The 24,403-nt window shown below is 38.6% G+C and overlaps 1 protein-coding gene across 4 annotated transcripts in view; it reads right to left on the reverse strand.

Moving 5' to 3' along the window:
* LOC132131193 (metabotropic glutamate receptor 7-like) overlaps positions 1-24,403 on the reverse strand; it is a 235,591-nt gene that overhangs the window by 16,131 nt on the left and 195,057 nt on the right. For 3 of the 4 annotated variants that reach the window (XM_059543192.1, XM_059543190.1, XM_059543191.1), the window contains one exon: positions 1,324-1,570. In XM_059543192.1, coding sequence (XP_059399175.1) covers positions 1,324-1,570 — 247 coding nt within the window. Of the gene's footprint in view, positions 1-1,315; positions 1,571-24,403 lie in introns of those variants that run through there. The other variant, XM_059543193.1, reaches the window with a different exon arrangement.

Consider the following 24,403-nt stretch of genomic DNA (forward strand, 5'->3'; position numbering starts at 1 on the left):
AAAAAACCTTGACGGCATCATTTTTTGTAATTAATTTCTCCATATTTTCTTCTTTATTTGCCATAGCTATTTGAAAAACCCAAAAGCAACTGAAGGATTGCAAAGACGTGTATTTTTTCTTCCAGTCAAAGCCACATAAACAACACCGAAAGTACTTTTCATCTCCCGAAATTCCATTCCCTTTTCAAAGAGCCATGGCTTTCCGTTGACAGTGACGACATGCTAATACTCTGGGCTCAAACTAGTCCTGTGATATTTTTCTCTGTGGTATGTGGCGCACCATCTCGTGTTCATTAGCGGAAATGCGGTCATTCTCAGCTTCATTCCATTATATCTGACACGAGCTCATGCTGCAACAAGCAACAGGCCAAAGCAACAGAAGTTCAACTCATGGTGACATTCTGCAACGAATCTTGCAAGCACTGGACTTTGGGACTTGAGCTCACACCCACCGGCTGCAGGGAAAGCAACTTTAAGGTCAAGGATAATGTCTACATATTTCTAAGTAAATTTGATATAAGCATTCATGATAAGCACTCAGCCAGCTACTAATTTATTAGATCTTTACAAACCCCAGTTGCAAATCTATAAATATGTGGAATGAATTCATTACATTTTTTTTTAAACAATAAATTCATATTTAACATTTTTACATAATGCTTAATGGATCATTTGCTTATACAAGTTAGTCTTAAAGTTTTCATTTTTGTATCATCCTCTGATTTTGTAAGATTCTCATTAAATTTTAAAATTGATTAAAATCAAAATAAATTAGTATTTATTTATTTAATTGATTGATTATAAAAAAACATTATATTGATTTGATTAATGTTGTTATATATATATATATATATATATATATATATATATATAATAGGTGGAATAATAAGTCATGTTAATTAATATAAATTAGATTTTTTATTTATGATGTTTTGCTACCTTTATATATTATAACTATAACTATTTTAAAATTGCATTAATATACCCCAAGAATATAACTAAAAGTATAATATTTAGTTATAAATATATTCTTTATAATAACTTTAATTATAAATAAACGGTCAATTTGTAATAATAATTACATTCAACAAATTTTATTTTAAATGGTCTCTGCTAACTATAAAACAATGTGCAATGATATGTGCAAAAAGCAAGGAAACATGCATAAGAATGTGAAATGTGAAGATTTTGATAACTTACATTCGCTCATGTGATACAAACCAGATTTACTGTAAAAGCATCTGAAATCATCATGAGCAAATGTACTGTATCAACTTCCCCAATGTCCACAATTATATCTTAATTATAAGAGTATCTACTTACTGTTGGGATCCACATTTTCACACAGTTCGGTTTTGGCCTCGCCGTTCGGCCGGTCGCTGGGTTTGTGTGACAGACGCGAGGTCATGGTGGCCGCCGTCGCCACGGCCTTGAAGCTGCGCTTGCGTTTCTGTACGTTGAGCTCTGGGTGGAAGATGATGACGTAGACCTTGGGCATGTAGAGCATTCCCAGAGCCACGGACGCGCTCAGATTCATGGAGATGGTCAGCGTGGTGGTCTGGATGTAGAGCTTTGGGGCGGAAAAGGAGGGAAACTTTTAATATGGCAAGGGAATTATCTAAAGAGGCATAATAAACAAAAAACTGACCTGAAAAAGAGATAGAAAAGTATAATGTTTGTAGTAAATGTGACATTACAGATATTGTTTACATTGACATCTTTCCACGGCTGAAACGCTGGTTGATTGATTACACAAGATAATTTATGGTAAACTGTACTTTTTTTTTCAACATACCTTCTGATGTCTATTCATTCATATAACTAGTAGTAAGAGGAAAAGATGATAATGTGTAGGGTGACCACGCGTCCCGCGTAGCGCGTGCGCGCACAGCGTTTGAAGCCCAATTCATGCGCCCTGCAAATTGAGACTGTCACGCATAATCAATGGTTACTCAAAAAAATGTTGGTCGCTGTATATCCTCGAGCCCCAGGCAGTCAAACGAACTTTACTTGACAGTTCAGCACGCTACTGTTGCCACACCCACCCCTCAGTTGAACTGATGACTAGGTTTTTGGCAACTTTTTCGTGGTTGTCATGACAGCGCACGCACGTGCATACTTTAGATGCGCGCTTTCCAATTCAAAAAATGGAGAAAGAGACTGAGTCTGAGGCACCGCCATCATCATTTAAAAAGAGAAAGTGTGGGTACAATAAAAACTGGGAAAATGAATATTTGTGGCTGAAAGGTGTTGAGGGGGATACCGAGAGGGCTTTTTGTGACATTTGCAAAACATCCTTCTCAATCGGACATGGAGGGGAATACGATGTCAAACGACACAGACTCACAGAGACTCACAAGAAACGTGTCCAACAGAAAGAGACATCCAAATCAATGGATGCTTTCCTCCGACCTAAAAACGACTTTCTCGCTGACAAAGTGACTGCTGCAGAGGTGACGAGTGTGTATCACACTGTCCAACACGCTACATCATATAGAGCAGGAGATTGTGGCACAAAGCTAGCCCCTACGATTTATCCGGACTCGGACATTGCCAAGAGGATAGCCTGTGGCCGGACGAAGGCAGAAGCCATTGTCAAGGATGTGCTTTCCCCTGCCTCCGTCGAAGATTGCTTAAAAGTCCTCAGAAGACCACTGTATGAGCAACAAGAGGCAACAACCAAAGGTAAAGTTAAAGTTATGTTCATGGATGTAACATTGTTGTGTGTTAACTATTTGTCTAACGTTAGCTAGCTAATGTTAGCTAATCATCTTCTTCTACTGGTATGTTAAAAGTCAACTTTTCCTTCAGTTCACTGAAATTGCATCAGTAGCTAAAGTTAACTAACATAATGCTGCTCATCCATGCCTTCGTGAAACCAGGCTCTGTGTATCCATTCATGATTGTGAGCAACATTGCACTATTCTTTATCTCCCAAACAAACAAAAGCAACTATAATTTTTGAAAAGGTATAAATATTTCTATAGATAATATTTATATAAAATCAATAATGATCAAAACAGTAAAGCAGTATCTTGTATTTTTTATAATAATCTGTTTTTAAAGAATCTCTTTTAAGTTCATCCCATCTGTGTGTGTGTCTCCACATTCCACACACCATTCTTCTCAGTGTCTTCAGATGCCTCCAATCATGGGACCACCAAGCTCTTCCCACTGTCAGTGCGTTACTGGACGCCAGACTTGGGAGTACAGACAAAGGTTCTTAATTTCTATGATGACAGTGATGAAACATCTGCCGCGATCCACAACCAGATAGTCACCAAGCTGGAGGAAAACGGACTGGGACTAGACATGATATCTGCGTATTCTGCTGACAATGCTAGTCTGAATTATGGGAGATACAACTCTGTCTTCCAGAAACTGAAAGAGAACAACAGTTGCATTTTGAAGGCAAACTGTGTGGCCCACATCATTCACAACAGTGCAAAACACGCAGGAGATCGGCTAAATATCGACATCGAAAATGTCGTCAACAAGACCTTTAGCCACTTCTCCTCATCTGCCAAACGCATTGAGGAACTTAAGTCAATTCACAACTTTGTGGAGATAGAGTACCAGTCCCTGCTTAGACATGTTCCCACAAGATGGCTGAGCTTGTGGCCTGCAGTGAAGAGGCTTCACGACAGCTGGGCTCCTATCAAGACCTACTTTCTCTCATTGGGAGAGGACCGGTGCCCAAAGTCACTATGGCAGCTGTTCAAGGATGACCAGGATGGTGAGGGCAACCCCCTTGAACTACAGGTAATTAATTTGAATTGCACTTGTGACGAGTGGGGCGGGGCCGAGGGACATGGGAGCGAGGCCGGTGGAGTGATTGGAGATGAGCTACACCTGTTCGACCCACCGGTCTCGAGGCCCACGGAGGAGATGGAAGGATATAAAACTGGAGTGACGACAGTGAAGGACGAGAGAGGACCAGGCCTGGGATTTTAGTCGTGTTTTGGTTTTATTTTGTGCGCACCAGTCGTCCGTGAGGGGCTGGTGCGCTGTTTTGTGTTTTTTTTTTTAATTAAATGTTATTTGATTGTCCGCCGGTTCCCTCCTCCTTCTTCCCGATGATTATTAGAGTTGATATCGTTACAGCACTCAACTTTTTTTCATCTAAATATTATTACATGAAACAGGGATTAGAGAAATTATGATAATGGAAACAGTGCCAGCACACAGGATAATTGACTCTCCTTACTTCTTTTAGGTTTACCTGTCCTTACTCAGCAATGCGCTGAAGATTTTTCACAACACTGTGCTGGTGCTGGAGCGAGAAGATGGGACTGTCTGTGAGCTCTACGATATGATGTTCACCCTAAAATCCAAGCTACAGCAACGACAGAGTGATGGTTTCTTTGGGGCCCAGACAGGTGTGCTCCTCCAGCAGTTTCCAGACAGACAGGCAGCTGTGCTCAGATAGGACATGTGCAACTTCTACCAGTCCTCTCTCACCTACCTGGAACAGCGCTATGACTTCTCAGACTCCAACTACCAGAAGAAAGTGGCTAGCCTGGCACTAAAGAGCCCATTCAACTTTTCCCATCTCTGTGAAGCTGTAGAGGTCCTGCAGCTTAGCAAGAAGTTGAACATGGATGCGCTATATGATGAGTATTGAGTATTGAGATGAGTGGGCCACCTTACTTAAGCACACACACACACCAAACATGACACCATTAGCTTTGTTCCTCTTGAGTGTACCAATCACCAATGCTTCAGTGGAGAGGGTCTTTTCACTGATGACAGGATGCTGGACGGACACAAGGAACAGATGTTCGGTAAACCTCATCAAATCAGAAATCCAGATGAAGAGCAATTTCACATTCAGCTGCAAGGACTTCTACACTTACGTAGTGAAAGAGAAGGTTCTCCTCAATGCTGTACGCTCCAACAAGAAATACAAGTTCAAGAAGAAACCTGAAGGTAAGAAACCTAGTTATGTAAGACCACATTTGTCTAAGATGAAGTTTGATTGATTTTGAACATTGGTGGACTGTCTACAGGGGAGCAAATGTGTCACTTTTAGGAAACAGTAGCCTTTTAGGTCAAAATATGTCATTGTTTTGCATAGGATTGTATCTTGGCACCTTTTTGTATTGTTGTCACTTGTCACCTTGTGAGGGTGATGGGTTTACCCTCCTCTGTCTGTACTGGAAAAATATTTGGAAGCTTGTCATAAAAATGAATGTTGCTTTAATTCTGTCTCTTATCTTTCTTTCTTGTTTGATTCAGATGCTGGTGAAAAGGTTTGAGCCCTAAAGGTGTCCTCAAAGTCCTAAAGGTCTCCCCAGAACAGTTTTTTTTCCCTGCGCCTGCCTTTACCAATATGCAAGTTCACCAACCCCCCTTCCACCGCCCCCCCTTCTCGTTCAGTGAACCTCTGGAGTTGTGAGTTAAGAGGTTTTTTTTTTTTTTTTTTACTGTTCCAGTGGTGTTGAGCAACTACAATTCCTGTTAATCCTATAATTGTACATTCTAATTTATTTAAAGAGAATAAATTGTAATAAAAAAATAAATAACATAGCAAAAGTAAATCGTAAGTGGATGTGCATTTGTCAATTCATTGAATGTTCAAAATATTATGAATCTTTATTTAGAAAAAAAAATACACATTGGTTGGCCTATTCATGAGCATACATCAGCAATAACACATGTTTAGGGGAATAGGGCATTATTAATATATCATGTAAGCTGGTATGTGCTAGAAGTGAGTAAACCATTATCAGTAAATCTGCTTTTGCGGTGGGGTCACCGCCTCGCCAGACAGTGTCCCACATTGTCCCTCAGAAACATACCCCTTGTCCCCCCTTGGGCTTATTAGCAGGTGGTCACCCTAATAATGTGTCGTTTGAACTGGTCTGTCACGCCACGTAAAATGGGGCCAAATTGGCATATTGTTAGAATTTCTCAATAAAATTTGACAGAATTTGAAAGTGGAGACTTTGTTAAATATGAAAAGTAACAAAGCACAAAGCTTGTTGTGATTTATTGGATGTTTCATTACGTTTTGTTCACACATTTAGGGGAGTCGTGGCCTAGTGGTGAGAGAGTTTGACTTCTAACCCTAGAGTTGTGGGTTCGAATCTCGGGCCGGCAATACCACGTCTTAGGTGCCCTTGAGCAAGGCATCCAACAAGCCAACTATGAGAGTCTATGGACCCTTCCCTTGAAATGCAACTAACACCTCAAAAAGGCAGAAGGTTTCCAGCTTACCATTGCAACAAGGTACGATAAACTTTACTACCTAAATGTAGAGAGAATCATTCCCCCTACTTAATTCTCTCTAAAACAGACACATAATGCTATAGAAAATGACTGCTTTTATTAATTCATATACAGTTTCCCATGACCTTCCTCGGATTCTGATTTTGCTGACTTGCATTTTATGAATCGCCAAGTACCACGATTTCAGATTAAAATCTTCTTTACTGTAAAAGTCACCTACATTTTGGATGGCCTGCAGGTGAGTGAATTGAAAGCAAATTTTCTTTATTCCTCCTCTATTCCTTTTAGAATCGACATTGGTTTATTAAAATGAGAATCGATAATTTCATTAGCTATAAGTCCATTAGATAAGTCTGCGAACTCCAGGATGGGATTGAAGACAAAATGAAGAAGACAATCAAATCCAAACAGGTCAGTTCCAAAGGCACTCAATGTTGACATCCTGGTTGGAAAATTCAAAGCCAAATGGATGATAATCATCCTTAAAAACTCCAGCTTCTTTCATTGCCTGAGATTTCAACTCTTTTACAGATGTACTTTTCTTGTATGAAAAAAGGAGCTTGTCAAAGGATCATAATGAAGGCATTCATGCCGCAGGCATATCACTTCAGTACTATGGCAAAGATTAATTTCATGTGGCTGTTAACGGCACTCTGGCAAGTATGTAATAATTGATATCCTCAGTGTGTTTAATCTTTAATGTACTCCTTGTTCAAAGCCTCATAGGAAGGTCACGGGTGTGTTTCGATGAAGGCGACGGCCCCCATTCATGAAATGCCAGTGGAATGAATTGTGAAAATCATTCATAAAATATAAAACATCACTAAAATGTGCTTTGCTCACGGTCCATGAATGAAGCCGAATGTTTCTGCTGCATGTACAAACAGATCAACCTGCCAGTAAAACAATTTCCTAGTAAAACTTAAGGTTTGGACCCATTTGTAGCTTATGCTGGCTGAGAACTGCCTCCGAAAGAAAAGTTTTGTTTGTGAAAAGCTCTACATAAATAATTTTTAATTGAATTGAATAATTCTAAAGGTAAAGGTAGCATTTATGTAACCTGAGTACACACAAATCAATTGCCATAGTTTTTGCCTAATTTCACAAAATGACGTAATATTACGTTTAAAAGGTGCGCAACTGATTATGGAATGATTGATTTTTAAATAAACGAATTAATATATATATATATATATATATATATATATATATATATATATATATATATATATATATATATATTTATATATTTATATATTTATATATATATATTTATATATATATATATTTTTTTTACATGAGCAAATGAACAAAATTGCAGCTAGACTGAAAATGAGAAATTAACTTTTGAAAACTTTCATGAGGTGAAAAACTGAATTATAAGGTGAAAAAAAATATGAAATTTAAATAATACAGTTTTTACAGTGATTGCCAAAACTGTTAATGAAATGACTTCTAAATTAAACAAACGGCTAGACTGGAAATGACACTGACTTCAAAACAAACAAACAAAGCTATAAGGTGCAAATAATTACGTAAATAAATAAATCAACCTTTTTTTTTTTGCATTATTTGACAATTCCAACAAGACTGGAAATTTCGTACATTAACTTGTAATTATATATATATGGATGGATAGATTGTCGGTTGGATGGAAATTTTAAGTTAAAAAAAAAAAGGCAAGCATTATCATAAATATTAAAAAGTAGCAAAATAACAAAACAAAAACAAACAAACAACAAAGATCCAAAAACAGTTAATGCGACTTCATATAACAAAATAAAAACAAAAATTAAAAATTCACCCTTGGAATATAAAAGTTATCTTATTTGAAGAAACACCTAACTGACATCTACAAGACATTTAGAAGTTGTTTTTATCTGAAATCGATCATATCACAACAATAGACCACTGAAAAATCACAGAAAATGTGTGTACAATCTGATCAGCATTCTATGGCCCATAACTGATCTTCCATTTTTATCATGTTATGGGAGTAACATTCACAATCCGAACAGTCCGATAACTGAATTCCCACAGGCTTTCAAATCACACAACCTTAAAGGTCCCGTTCTTCGTGATCCCATGTTTCAAACTTTAGTTAGTGTGTAATGTTGTTGTTAGAGTATAAATAATATCTGTAAAATTCTAAAGCTCACAGTTCAATGCCAAGCGATATATTTTATTTAACAGAGTTCGCCTACAAAAAACGACCCTTTTGGACTACATCCCTCTAGTTCCTGCAGTAATGACGTCACTAAAACAGTTTCTTGACTAAACTCCGCCCACAGGAATACACAAAAAAGGGGGCGTGGCCTTGTTGCGCTCCGACGGAGAAGAGGAAGAGCTGCATTTGTGTTTGTCGCCATGTTGTCGAAACGCTGTTATTTTCATCTCAGAGTCCAATCATCTTTGTTTGGGCTTCCCAGGGACGCTGTACTTAGAGATTAATGGTTACAATTTATGTTTAACTCGGTTCCCGAAAATTATAGTCCACATGTAAAACTATGTGCAGCACATTTTGCTGAGGACAGCTTCCTCAATCTCAATCAGTTTAATGCCGGATTCGCACAAAGATTATTCCCGAAAGATGGAGCAGTCTGGAGAAGGCGTTGTTTATGGACCACAACCGGTAAGTGTATTTTATTATTTAAGTTGGTGTGTTTAACAGTTGGTCTGTAAACAGGCAACGATGTTTAGCTGTGTTAACTAGATGGTAGGGATGTGCAAAAAATTTAATGCGATTTTCATGTGAATCTCATCAGTAAAAACGCTACTGTGATTAGAAGTACATCTCCAGCACGTGCGTTCAGATCAGGATTGCCAGGTTTTCAAAACAAATCCTGCCCACTTGCTTCTCAAAACTAGTCCAAAACTAGCCCAATCTCGTTTCCAGGAGGGTAACGTGTGCTGAGATGGTGTCGAATCACAACACAGGAACCGCTGGCACAATCACAACTCGTTACGTATTTCTGAGGGAAGGACTTCATAGAACAAGGAAGCCATCAGCCCGACAGTGAAAACAGCGGTATACAGATAAGAGAATTGTGTGAAAAATACTGTTTTTTACATGAGAAACATGAACACATGTTATTTTGCACACTGTAAACACAATCAAAGCTACAAAAAACACGAAAAACTTGACCTTTAAAAACAATAACATCAACAAAAAAAAACTCCATGGCTGTCAAATTAATTTGCCCTTCCAAAGTTCAAATGCAGTGAGCTGACACATGAGCTGTCCTGCGTCAAAGATCGACACCTGATTCTTCAGCTTCTCACTGGCCGGTGAGATGTGCGATACTGAGAGAAATCCAGCATGCTTGACTTGATAGAAACCATATTCACCTTCTACACTGATGTGTAATAAAAACAATCTCGGTTGAATCAATTCAAGCTTGCATTTGTGACCTGCAGTAAGCAACACTACATCTTGTTTGGATTTAAAATAAATAAATAATTTAATAAAAAATCGAATTATTTCTCTGATTCCCAGTTCTCTGAAAAATTGCTTGAAGCAAATGTGACGTTAAAAGAAAATATCAACAAGGACAGTGTAATCATAAATAACACCATCATGTTTCTTAATATTATAAATAATCACATATACATAGTGTTCCTGAAGCTCAATTGCTCAATTGATAGCCTGAATGCATTGTAAGTCGCTTTGGATAAAAGCGTCTGCTAAATGCATAAATTAAAAAAATATTAAATTGGTTTTGTCATGCACAACTTCAACTTGTGTAACTCTCTCTCTCTCTCTCTCTCTCTCTCTCTCTCTCTCTCTCTCTCTCTCGGCTGCTGAGTTTAGCTGAGACGTGACGAGGCTCTGGAAGTTCCGCAGAGACGAGGAGAGGCTCTGGTAGATCAGCAGAGACATGGAGAGGCTCTGGTAGTTAAGCAGAGGCGTGGAGAGGCTCTGGTAGTTCAGCAGAGACGTGGAGAGGCTCTGGTAGTTCAGCAGAGATGTGGGGAGGCTCTGGTAGTTCCGCAGAGACATGGAGAGACTCCGTGTAATTCCGTGGTGTTTAGACTGGATTAGGGAAGATCAATGGTGACTTGACTCTGCTCATGAAGATCATTGGTGACTTGAATCTGCTCATGAAGATCATTGGTGACTTGACTCTGCTCATAAAGATCATTGGTGACTTGCATTTGTTCATGAAGATCAATGGTGACTTGCCTTTGCCCATGAAGTTAGTCGGTGACTTGCCTTTGCCCATGAAGATCACCGGTGACTTGACTTTGTCCTTGAAGATCACCGGTGACTTGACCTGACTCCGGAGTGTCAACGGCAACTTGACCTGACTCTGGAGGGTCAACGGGAACCTGACTCGACTCTGGAGGGTCACCGGTGACTTGACCTGACTCCAGAGTGTCAACGGCGACTTGACCTGACTCTGGAGGGTCAACGGGAACCTGACTCGACTCTGGAGGGTCAACGGGAACCTGAATCGACTCTGGAGGGTACACTACATCTTGTTTGGATTTAAAATAAATAAATTATTTAATCAAAAATCGAATTATTTCTCTGATTCCCAGTTCCCTGAAAAATAGCTTGAAGCAAATGTGACGTTAAAAGAAAATATCAACAAGGACAGTGTGATCATAAATAACACCATCATGTTTCTTAATATTGGTAATTGTATTGTATGTATTGTATGTATTCTCAATTGGTAGAGCACTGCGCTATCAAGCGCATGGTTGGGGGTTCGAATCCCCAGGAACACATGGTATGTAAGAATTGATAGCCTGAATGCACTGTAAGTCGCTTTGGATAAAAGCGTCTGCTAAATGCATAAATAAAAAAAATATTAAATTGGTTTTGTGATGCAAAACCTCAACTTGTGTAACTCTCTCTCTCTCTCGGCTGCTAAGTTTGGCTGAGACGTGACTAGGCTCTGGAAGCTCTGCAGAGACGAGGAGAGACTCTGGTAGTTCAGCAGAGATGTGGGGAGGCTCTGGTAGTTCCGCAGAGACATGGAGAGACTCTGGTAATTCCATGGTGTTTAGACTGGATTCAGGAAGATCAATGGTGACTTGACTCTGCTCATGAAGATCATTGGTGACTTGCATTTGTTCATGAAGATCAATGGTGACTTGCCTTTGCCCATGAAGATATTCGGTGACTTGACTTTGCCCATGAAGAACACTGGTGACTTGCCCTTGCCCATGAAGATCAATGGTGACTTGCCTTTGCCCATGAAGATCTTCGGTGACTTGACTTTGTCCTTGAAGATCACCGGTGACTTGACCTGACTCCGGAGTGTCAACGGCGACTTGACTTGACTCTGGAGGGTCAACGGGAACCTGACTCGACTCTGGAGGGTCAACGGGAACCTGACTCAACCCTGGAGGGTCAACGGGAACCTGACTCGACTCTGGAGGGTCATCTGTGGCTGTCATCTTGTGCAGAGGCGCTGGACAAGCGGCCATCTTGTGCCATGTCTCTGGACCGGCGGCCATCTTGGGCAGTGGCGCTGGGCCAGCGGCCATCTTGGGCATTGGCGCTGGGCCGGTGGCCATCTTGGGCAGTGGCGCTGGGCTGGTGACCACCTTGGGCAGTGGCGCTGGGCTGGCGACCACCTGGTGCTGTGGCGCTGGGCTGGCAATTACCTTGTGCTGTGGCGCTGGGCTGGTGGTCCTCCTGTTTGTAGACCCCGGTCTAGAATCGGCCGTCCCACCGGGAGAGACAGGAGTGGCTGGGGTATTCCACGGAAGCCGATGGAGTAGGTAGAAAATGAAATCCCAGAAATTAAAGCGTCTAACTGATCCATTTCCTTACGAGGCACCGGGTGATGCAAACCGGTGTTGAAAATGTCTTTTGGGGCCATATCATTATATCCCATACCATCCACCAGGGTCCAGAATACTTGTGCCATAGCACCCACCTCATTGCCCTCTTGGCGGAGGGTGGTTAATTTTATGTATTTTGCCCTTCGCTCCACCATACTGGCTGGGGAACGGGTATGACGTCCCACACCGCTGGATCTCGACATGATGGAGTCCTTCTGTTACGTTCAGGAACCCAGGGAAACACAGGAGACGAGAGATCCAAACTCAGTGTGGGTTTTAATGGGTAATCCAAATCAGAATCCAACAAGCAGGGGTCAAAACCAGAAATCAATCCAAAACAAACAACAGGGATAAGAACAGGAATAGGAACTGGAACAGAAAACTCGGAAGACGAGAAAACTCAGAAGACGAGGAATGAAAGGACTCCATGAAAACAAACAGAAAAAGACCGGTTAATATAGGCAGGGTAATGACTATCAAGTGAAGACACCTGAGTGCAATTAACAGGAGGTCAATTACTGTGATGAAGGGACAAGGCTTTGTGAGAATTGTAGTGCCTGCGGTGAGGTGCCTATGGGGAAGTGAGAGACAGCGTGACAGTTGACCGTTACAGATTTAAACAATTATATGTGGAAGGACTCGTTATAAGAGAAGGTTGCCACAACTTGCTGGATTATTTTTGTGTTGATGTGTACTAATTTAATGTGTATTAAATTAGTATGACAAATTTACATAAGGCTGTAAATGTAGCTTCTCCAATTACATTCAGAAACTGTTATAGAATATTATAGAATATTATAGAATATTAACCCTGAAAATAATATTATTTATAACAAATAAGTATGGTGTCAGTGAAAGAAAAAACAATTATATATATAACAATTATATATATATATATATATATATATATATAACAATTTTATATATATATATATATATATATATATATATATATATATATATATATATATATATATATATATATATATATATATATAATTTATTGTGACTAAATTGTAATTAAATTTAAATGTTTACATATTTTACATATATTTAAGCATTTTATGTATAATACTTAAATTATAAATAAAATGATTAAATAAGTACAATTTTAAATTTAAATGTAATAACAATTTAGTCAGAATCAATATATATATAAAGCTTTATATATAAAGTAATATGTGTGAAAAGTGTTTGTTAAAACAAACAGTGTACCAATGTCCAAATTCCATATTAAAACCTTGGAATGCCACAACTTGATGATATTTGAAATGGAACACCTTCGCAGAGCTTAAACAAAATTCGTCCCACACTACACAAATCACCCATTCCAAAACCATCCAAATACACATCCTCTATGACAATCCCATGAACACCAGTGACAGGCGAATCCACAATCCACCACCTTATGACAACAAGCAATTTAAATAGATAAGAATTCAATTGGCGTGCCAACTCCTGTCATGATCATATGCTAATACTGGCAGTCTATCAGCTAGATTTCCAGTCTTCATTTATTTATTCCTGCAGTCTGTTTCTTTCTGCTGTTTCTTCCACCGTCAAACAAGGACACAAAGATCTGGCATACTGGAATAGGCACTAAAGATGATTTTCAGCATTGAGTCTCTACATTCAACCCAAGGCTGAAACCTGTTCTAAGCAAAATCTTTGCCTTAAAACTGTTTTTGAAAACCAATCTTCAAAACGACAGTTTTTGATGTCTTCAGAGAGTCACACCTACAGAGAAAGCAAACCATCCTACGTGTGCCACATGAGAGGCTTCCCGAACTCCACACAAGCGGCAGGCGGTTTCAGATAGGAAGGGACTTGTTATATAAAGTGACATGCGTGTAGTGACAGAGGAAGTCGACTCAAACTGCGCTGTGATATCGTTTAGAGTCACGCTGGATGAAGGTGACACATTCAGTACTACTGAGAAACGCAATTGGGAGACGTAGAGCAGGCAGAAAATTTTAGTTTTGGTGTCAGTAGGTAAATCAGCTTGAGTTAGCCTGTAGGCACCTACACGAAAACACAATGAGCTCTTTGAACGCATTCTCAAAGACTGAATCATTTTCTTTGCACTCAACTGCCCACTGCAGTGAGAGGAACTGCCCTTTGGATGAATGCGGAAAAAGAAAGCCTTCCATGGTCACAACAAATGCTTTTTTTTCAATTGTTTCAACAGCATTTGAGCAGCATTGGATCGTGATGTGACATGAGAGTTACAGGCCACTGTACTAACAAAAATATTTAGCAAAATGTGTGGGATGACATCTGAAAGTTACGGTTTCAACTTCATATATTAGAACGCGACTTTGTATCTCACAACTGTGCCATTATTCCTCATAAATTTCATAATTGTGACTTGTGCATAAAGATATCTCAGTTGTAACTTTGTTTCTCGTAATAGCAACTTTATATCGTAATTTTACATTATATTTCAGGGAGGCGCTTCAGGAGCCTCCAGACAAGGACCAGCAGACTCAGGAACAGTTTTTCCCAAAATCTCTCTCCTTACTGAATTCTGTCATCTGACCCCAACCCCCCCCCCCCCCCCCCCCACACACACACACACAAACACACAAACACACACCACTACACACTTCTCACCCCTCCTCATCACTACAGCTGGTTTACAACAACCACTACTGCCTGTTCATCCAGAATACTGAATAATCCATTTGCACACTGGAATATTTTTCTATGCACTTTTTTAATGACCATTACACTAGTGTAAATGATTTTCATATGTTCATAGTTTCTGCTAATAGTGTACATACACTTATTACATAATCCATCTGTATAGTATGTTCATAGTACAGCTATCTGTATATCATGCTGATAGTATTAAAAAGCTGTAAATTATGTCCATAGTACTGCCTTATCTGTATATTTATTGTACATTTGTAACATATAGATACTGTATATTCTGTATTTACTGCTTATTGCACTTCTGGTTAGATGCTAACTGCTTTCCGTTGCCTTGTAATGTACATGTGCAACGACAATAAAGTTGAATCTAATCTAATCTAGTATAATGTAAATGGTCTTATCTGAACAAAGGACAGCGACAACATTGCATTTTTCAAAAATTTTCCTTACTGTATAAGACACATGTGTGCATATATATATATATATATATATATATATATATATATATATATATATATATATATATATATATATATATATATGATTGTGTGCTTCCAAGCGCTTACACATGTATCCAGTAGTACAGTATACACTACATGCACAGTCTCAATGTAAATGGAGAGAGCATGCCACATCGCTACAAATCTGAGGCACCTGCGTTCACTGACCTAAATCCACATGGGAAGGCCACAGATGGCATAAATAAAACAGCCCCCTGCATTAAGCATGGGTCAACACTCCTGCATACACAGTATCCTAAACTCAGCACTGCATGCATTTTGACTGAAACTGCATTTTCTTTTCCAAATAGCACCTGCTTTGTTGTGGTGCAACAACAGTACACTGTCAAATTCCAAGACTGCAGTATTTTCCATATGGAAAGCATATGTTGTCTAAATTAAAGGTATATACATTTTATATTAGTTATAATTAAATTATTAAATATAGTATACTTTGCAGTGTTACATAGAGTTTCATGATGTAATGATGTGAGGGATGTTAGTTATTCAATCACTAATATTTCTCAGTTGATAGCTCCGCCCACAAACATATTTTGACTGACAGACTTTATATCTTGCAAATGGTAATGATTCTCATAAGTGCAACTAAGGGCCCTATTCTAATGATCTAAACATAAAGTGTTAAGCGCACGGCGCAGGTGCACTCAGGGCGAGTCCAAATCCACTTTTGCTATTTTAACGACAGAAAAAATGGTTGGCGCGCCCGAACGCATGGTCTAAACGGTTTGTCCCTATTCGTTTTTTTGCGCGTAACGTGCAATAAACCAATCAGAGTCTCATCTTTCATTCCCTTTAAGAGCCAGTTGCGCTCGTGCCATGACGGATTTGCTATTTACAAGGCGGAATTTGGCAAGTGGAAAGACAACTCCGAGATGAAACGGAGCTGCTCGTGTGCGAGCAAATAGATAGCCTAATTCTGATACATGTGATGACTATCCATTATGACATGTATATATATGACATGTATATATATATTGTCTATTTTCAGGTCCTTAAAATAGCAATGCATCAGCAATGTGCCTGAACACACCTCTTTTTTAGACCAGCATGCCCATGGGCACACAAAGGAACGCAAAGGCATTTGCTAACTAAACAACGTGGCGCTAGATGGGAAAATGCGAACGGCTCCGGACTGAAACTAGCAAACACACTTGCGCTACATCTTGCATCGCATTGCACTGGGTGTATGATAGGGCCCTTAATCTTTCAACGTGACTTCATATCTTTATATCTTTTTATATTATAGCTTTATATCTCTCAGTTGACAAATTAATGGCACTGACATGTCATTGCAAATGTCATTCAAATATGTAATTTTGAGTTTCTTTTGGTTAAAACCGCTCAAACATGCATTTTATTCTGGGACTAGGCTCAAGCCTTGACTGTGAAACCAGGAGTACATTTTGACACTGTTTTTCAAAATGGTTTCTTAGTTTCTAATAATTGTGACTTTGTATTTCACATTTTGACTATATCTTACAAATGCAACTATTTTTCTGCTTTCTGAAACTGATATCTTTTTAATTGAAAAAATGTGCATAAAGAATAAGACCAGCATTAGGTATCTCTACTCAAAAACTGATTTTGCTTTCAACTTTACTTGAAAAAGTCGCACCTGGTCGGGATACAGACATCTGTGGGTCTGTTTACACAAGTTAATTCAGACTTGACAACAATAGTAGCTGGACACCTGCAGGTCTAGCAACCTCTTTGTCCCTTTGTCGTTTCCACACCTGCTCTGCATGTGCAGTTTGCTTGACTCATCAGCATAGGTGGCCTACATGCTGACCACGGATATAAGCGGATATGAGCCGACTATTCAATTTGCATATCACTCAATGGCTCTCCTTAAATCAGCAACAAAGTGGAAATTGGTGTAGGTTAATCCCTGTGCATTTATAATTTCCGATGTTCCAGTCAAAAAGCAAATGTAGGCTGGGATTATGCAAATGAATGCATACTAGAGACATAATGAGATTTATTGCAACATCCCGCACCTGCTAGGGGTATGATTGGCGATTATGTTTGGAATCAGTATGCAAGGAAACAAACGCTAACCAGAGTTTTTTTTTTAAGTATATCCGGCGCAGGGAAATGAGAGACTGTGACTAAACAAATCTGTTACGATTGGCTACCTGATGACTGTTTTGGTTTTGAAAAACATGCTAGCTAGCTCAAATGTCAGCTTGGTTTACTTACAACGCATAAAAAATCTGACAGGTTGTGCGTTTCACATGAGACATCTTCGTTACTGCCACTGATGTATTTCGACAATAATGGATTTTGCTGATACAAATGGTTAAGCTGGGGGAAAACTGATTAATTGTTTGATTTGTTTTATTATTATTATATTATATTATATTATATTATATTATATTATATTATATTATATTATATTATATTATATTATATTATATTATATTATATTATATTATATTATATTATATTATATTAATAATAATAATAACAACAACTGATTTTAAAAACAGCCTATAATAATAATAATAATAATAATAATAATAATAATAATAATAATAATAATTAATAACAACAACTGATTTTAAAAACAGCCAATAATAATACTAATAATAATATCCTTAAGCCAATGATAATGAAACTATAAAAAATACATAAATTCAACTATTTATCATAATAATTTATGATGATGATAATGATAATATTAATAACCCAACAATGAACAATGTTAAATATAATAAATAAATAAACTTTATAATTTATAATCAACAATATTAGCAGCAGCAGCAGCAATCAAAGCATTTCCTCTTTCAACCAGTTCAGACATGTACGAAGAAATGAAAAGAAGCAGACATTTGATTGCGCAAGACTGTACATTAACTTTCCCTGTGGCAAAGCAAAGGGAACCTGTAATTCATACACCTGCACAGCCATAAAACAACTACAAGCTCTAAATGAATGAACAAGCCCAGGGTAATTTCATCCACTCCAGCCTTGAGAGTTGCCGAAGTGGTACATTTCACGGCACGTCAATCCCTTCAGACTGCAGTAAAACACTGGACTTTCTGAAAACGCTGAAAGCACCAGACAGCCGCTACAAGCCAGTTGCACCATTCCCCTGTACATTTGAGACAGGAGTAGCTCAGACGCAAACTCATAAAAGTCTTGCATCTAACAGCATTATAAAACTACTCTCATCAAAATGACATTTTTACAGTCTCTTCAGAAAAATGTTGAGAGTGTTGCTTGCCGTGTCGAAGGTGGTGAGATTGCAATGTGGCTGCAAAGGTCAGGGATCCCACTCTTTTTGACCAATAAACTTGCATTACTAATCCACAACTTTTTCTGTTCCAGCTAATGATTGAATTAAAAATATATTGTTTTCATGAAAATCTTCTATAATTCCAATATGAAACATCCCTAATAGGACATTTTGAACGTTTTGAGAATACTCAGAAATAACGTTTTCATCAGTCTCACACGTCATCAGTGAAATCCCACACAAAACTCCATCAGCGATACATCTACTCTGTGCGCTGGGGTCCCATGTTCAAAGCGGCGGATGAAAAACACCCCCAAGGCCTCCTTGAGCTAAAGACTCAGTGTCTGAAACCTTCAGTTGCAGGGTTTCCCTGCGCAGTGCCAGGTTACACTGGGAAGGTTGGGGAACTAGGCCACTTCAAGAGGGAAAAAAGAAAGGCAGACACAAAGGAAGAAAATCTGTGCTCCTCTAGCTTTGCTCGGGTCCCCCTTGATGTTTTTTGATGTGAGCAAGCAGCATTTCTGAGTTTCATGGGCGCAGGGTACCGTGATATAATATATGGGTCATTTTCAAATGTTGCCATGACAGCATTAAACTGGAAATGACATCCACTCATCAGCTTTTTTATTAGGTGCACCTGTTTGACTGCTCGTAAACATCTAATCAGCCAATCAGATAATAGCAATTGAATGCATTAAGGCATGGTCAAGACACTCTGCTGAAGTTCAAACCGATCATCAGTGTTGGGAAAGAAAGGTGATATAAATGACTTTGAACATGGCATGATTGTTGGTGCTTGACAAGTTGGTCAAGTGTATTTCAGACACACACAACCATCGCCAGGGTTTACAGGGAATGGTCGAAAAGGAGAACATATCCATTGAACATCAGTTCTGGGGCGAAAATGCTTTGATGATGTCAGAGGTTATAGGAAAATGGCAAGACTGGTCCAAGTAGATAGAAAGGCAACAGAGACTCAAATAACCACTTGTTACAACTGAGTTATGCAGAAGATCATCTCTGAACACACATCGCGTTGAACCCTGAAACAGATGAGCATCAGCAGCAGAAGATATCACTGGGTGCCGCTCTCATCAGCTAAGAACAGGAAACTGAGACAATTTGCATGGGCTCCCCCAAAACTGGACATTAGAAGATTGCAAAAAGGTTGCCTGGTCTGATGAGTCTTGATTTCTGCTGCAATATTTGGAAGGTAGGGTCAGAATTTGGTGTAAACGACATGAAAGCATGGATCCGTCCTGCCTTTCAGGCTTGTGCTTGTGGTGTAATGGTGTGGGGGATATTTTCTTGACACAATTTGGGCCCATTAGAACCAATTGGGCCTCATTTAAATGCCAAAGCCTATGTGAGTATTGTTGCTGACCACAAAGTACCCATCTTGTGTAGTAGCAAGACATCTTGTGTCAAGTACAAGCTGGATAATGTACCATGTCTCAAAGCTCAAATCATCTCAGAATGGTTTCTTAAACACGACAATGAGTTCACGGTCCTTAAATGGTCACCACAGTTTCCATATTTCAATCCAATAGAGCACAAATGGGATTTGTCAGAACAAGAGATTTGCATCATGAATGTGGAGGCCCACAAATCTGCAGCAACTGCATGATGCTATCATGTCAATATGAGAAAAAGTGACCAGTGAGTGTGTTTACTAGTATTGGTTGTACTGATTCAGGAAAAATAATTAATTGTTTTGAGCTACAGCACAATTTTTCAGAAAAGCAGTTACTGGAAAAGCTATGTGTAACAACGTTCGTAGTTCGGGAAAGAGGCGGAAACCGGCAAATATTCAAACAAAACTTCAATAATAACAAAAGAGCACGACAGCCCCTTGCGGATGACTGTTGCACACAAAAAGAACCAAAACACAAAATAAAGTCCGGGCCTGGTCCTCTCTTGTCTTGCACTGTTGTCACTCCTCCTTTTATCCTTCCGGAGCTCCTCCATGGGACTCGAGACTGGTGACCAGCCTCGCTCCGTTACTTTATAGCCTATAGGAGCTTTCTTCATGTGCTGTACTTTCAGGCAGATACTTGTAAAGTCAGCTTCTGATTTAAACATGCTCGCGAGTGAGGAAGCTAATGGAGGCAATGTGCGGCTAATGAATTTGGGTCACACTCCAGCGGAGACACTCTCTAAGGTCCTCTCTTTTACAGAGTCAAATAGGCCTACCGAGTTCTGCTTTCAAAAACAGAAATTAATGGGAACATGCAGAGGCGTCACATCCATCTATTCAAAGAACTCTATGATGGCAAGAAAACAATTCAGATTCATTCCAATTTCATGCAATACTTGCAAACCTTCAGTAAATATCAAACATTCATCAATTTCCCTACATCCTACCCCTTGGTACTGTTGCCATGGAGGACCTCATATGAAAAAGACAGATTGACAAGCATGAACGGTCTCTCTTCTAGTGCAATGGCAGAGAGTCTTGCACCTCCACAGCAGACCATTAAGAAAAGACTCTGCAAAATAAACAGTTCACAGGGGTGAGAGCAGTGAGCTTTTAGTTATTTTAGGTAATGGAAAGAGTAAGGGAAAGTGTGAGAATGCATTACTACATGCTCAACGAAAAGTGACAGACACAGAGCCATAAGGGACGCCCAATAAAACTTAGCTGCTCAGCTTCACTGCTTGCCTGAAGACACCAGCGCGCGAACAAGACAGACTGTTTACATATCATATGTTCCTCATGCAAGGCAGGGGTATCAATGCATTTTATGAAATGCAGGGAAAAGGTTTTAACAGCCAGTTTTTGACACAAAAGACACATTTCAAGGCCCTTTTCAGGAGAACTATGTAGTCATGAAATGTTTTTGCTGTTTTTGTTTTTGGAAAGTCATGAAAATTTGCCGTCCAATTTAATTTCTACCACATATCAAATGCTGGAAATGACAATGGAGGTATAAGTATATATATATTTTATATTTTCACATTTTTGATAAAGTTCACAACATTTTAGCATGATATGTAATAATGCACATTAAAAATATTGTTTGAAAGTGATATTTTTCCTTTTTACTTTTGATTTTGTTTTGTTCATACATTACATGAATAATTTTATCTCAAGCTCTTCACTGACATTTATTTTCTCCACATGCACAAACTTATGACAAAGCAAAATTAAGAAAAACATGTTTGTTGTAATCAAAATTTTTATGTGATAATTAAAAATACCTAAATTGTGTATATATATATATATATATATATATATATATATATATATAATAATGTGATCAGTGAACATGAAAGGAAACACACACACACGTTAGGTGTAATGGTTTTTATACTGTAGAAACGGTATATTCTATGGCCCTTCACTAACCCCATCCCTAAAAAAGGGGAAACTTTGTGCATTTTTACTTTCTCAAAAAAACTCATTCTGTATGATTTATAAGCGTTTTGAAAAATGGGGACTTGGGTTATGTCCTCATAAGTCACCCTCTCCTTGTAATTCCTGTGCCATACCCATGTCATTATACAGAGTTGTGTCGTGATATGTCACAAAAACAAGAGCACACACACACACACACAAACAAAACAAAAAAAAACACACAAAAAAAAAACAAATGGGGCATCATAAAACTGTTTGAAATTGGAAAATGAATGAATGAATCAATTAATCAATTGAAAACAACTAATCACTGGGACATAATTGTCTGCAATGGAAGAAAACAAACTAACTAACCAACCAACCAACCATGGGGCATAAAAGTGTCAGAAGTTGTCAGAAGTTGAAGAATATCACATGACAAAACAAACAAACAAACCAACCAACAGGATTTAAAAGTGACTGTAGATGAAGAATATAACATGGCAAACAAACAAACAAACCAGCCAACATGACTTAAAAGTGTCTTACATGACTTAAAAGTGATTAATTAAAAAGGACTTAAAGTATCTGAAGTTGAAGTAAACAAATAAATAGCAGGACTTAAGTGTCTGAAGAATATAACAAGAACAAAGACAAATAAATGTCTAAATATAAAAATAGTATAACATGTCACAGTAGATGTTGAAACGTGAGTATCAAACCCAAACCCATACAGGGTAGTCCTTAAAAACAAGAATACACGTGTTTTAAGGCAACACACTTTGTAAACAACTGAACTTTTGGCTCATTGCAACTATGATTCAAATGACACTCAATATCTAATTATCAACCACAGTTAAGTGTCTCTGTAGCACTATTTGAAAGCCGCTATAATCTGACAAAAGAGACACTGTTGCATGCCATGCACACTACATTTTTATACATGTAAATGCAAATGTTCCATTTCAGACAACTCTGCTCAAAACACTTGTGCTATGACAAACTCAAGCACAACTGACACTCATTTACATTTTATGCATTTAGCAGACGCTTTTACCCAAAGCGACTTACAGTGCATTCAGACTATACATTTTTCTTTATTAGTAAGTGTGTTCACTGGGAATTGAACCCACAACATTTTGCGCAGCTAATGCAATGCTCTATCACTGAGCCTAAGAAACACTCGCTACCAAAAATGTCCTTTAAGTGGACACATAGCCCTTAACAGACTGTTCACAGCATATTCATTGCATTTTGTCTCTGGTGGGAGCTACATAACATCCTAAAGTTTTTGTTCTTGCTACAAAAGTAGGCACAGATGGGATTTGTTTTTCTTGAGTCATCATGTTGCACCCAGACTGATTCATTCTGCTCACCCTAACATGGAAAGCACAACCTCAGCAATGGTACAACAATGAATATGTGTTTTTGACACCTTGGTATCCAGTTTATCAGAATGAGTATGATTACATTCTAGTTTCTATTTCTGGATAATTCTGGATGGCATTCAATTCAGTTATACATAGTCATTATTCATTATAGTCCAGTTATGGTTTTCGAACTAAAATGGGCAATAAAGCAAAACTATTATGCTTAAAACGGACACAAAATAACATGCATCCCTGTTGAATAAACAGCTTGAACAAAAATCAAGATTAAAATGAAGGTTCTTAGAATTTAAATGAATGGGGCCAACTTTTAATATCCATCACAGATCGCCTGTTTTATTGGGTTATGTAAAACATCACACCTGTCCAAGAGAGCATCTATAAATATCTCTACTGTTTGGTTAGCCTGCAGAGAGATAAGATAATTTACCATTTAGAGCCTGGGACCCACTGACAGGATCCCTGGCCGCCACTATGATTAATGGCGTGGTCAAATATAGCCAGCCTGTTAGTCTCATGTAAAAGTATCTGGGCACAGAGTTTAATGGAGAATACAAGGGCAGAAAGAGAAAGCAAAGGGTTAATAAACAGTGATGCTCCATCAGGCAGAACACAGCTGTAGTCTGACCAGCAGGTCATGTTTTAAGGGTAAATCGGTGCGCTGTTCAGATTCAAACGTGCTCCAGGTCTGACTGAAGCTCGAGGGCTGTTCTACAACACCAGAGGATGAGAAGGTAGGGAGATCTATAAAAAACATCAACCTGGTCTTCCCACAGCTTCTGAGATCAAAAATTGTTTGTTTCAGCGTGAAAAGTAGCTACCCCCACCCACATTACCCAAGGAACTCTCTCTCTCTCTCTCTCTCTCTCTCTCTCTCTCTATATATATATATATATATATATATACAGTACAGACCAAAAGTTTGGACACACCTTCTCATTCAAAGAGTTTTCTTTATTTTAATGACTATGAAAATTGTAGATTCACACTGAAGGCATCAAAACTATGAATGAACACATGTGGAATTATATATGGAATTATATACATAACAAAAAAGTGTGAAACAACTGAAAATATGTCATATTCTAGGTTCTTCAAAGTAGCCACCTTTTGCTTTGATTACTGCTTTGCACACTCTTGGCATTCTCTTGATGAGCTTCAAGAGGTAGTCACCTGAAATGGTCTTCCAACAGTCTTGAAGGAGTTCCCCGAGAGATGCTTAGCACTTGTTGGCCCT

The sequence above is a fragment of the Carassius carassius genome, chromosome 48 (genome assembly GCF_963082965.1).
Source record: "Carassius carassius chromosome 48, fCarCar2.1, whole genome shotgun sequence".
NCBI classification, from domain to species: domain Eukaryota; kingdom Metazoa; phylum Chordata; class Actinopteri; order Cypriniformes; family Cyprinidae; genus Carassius; species Carassius carassius.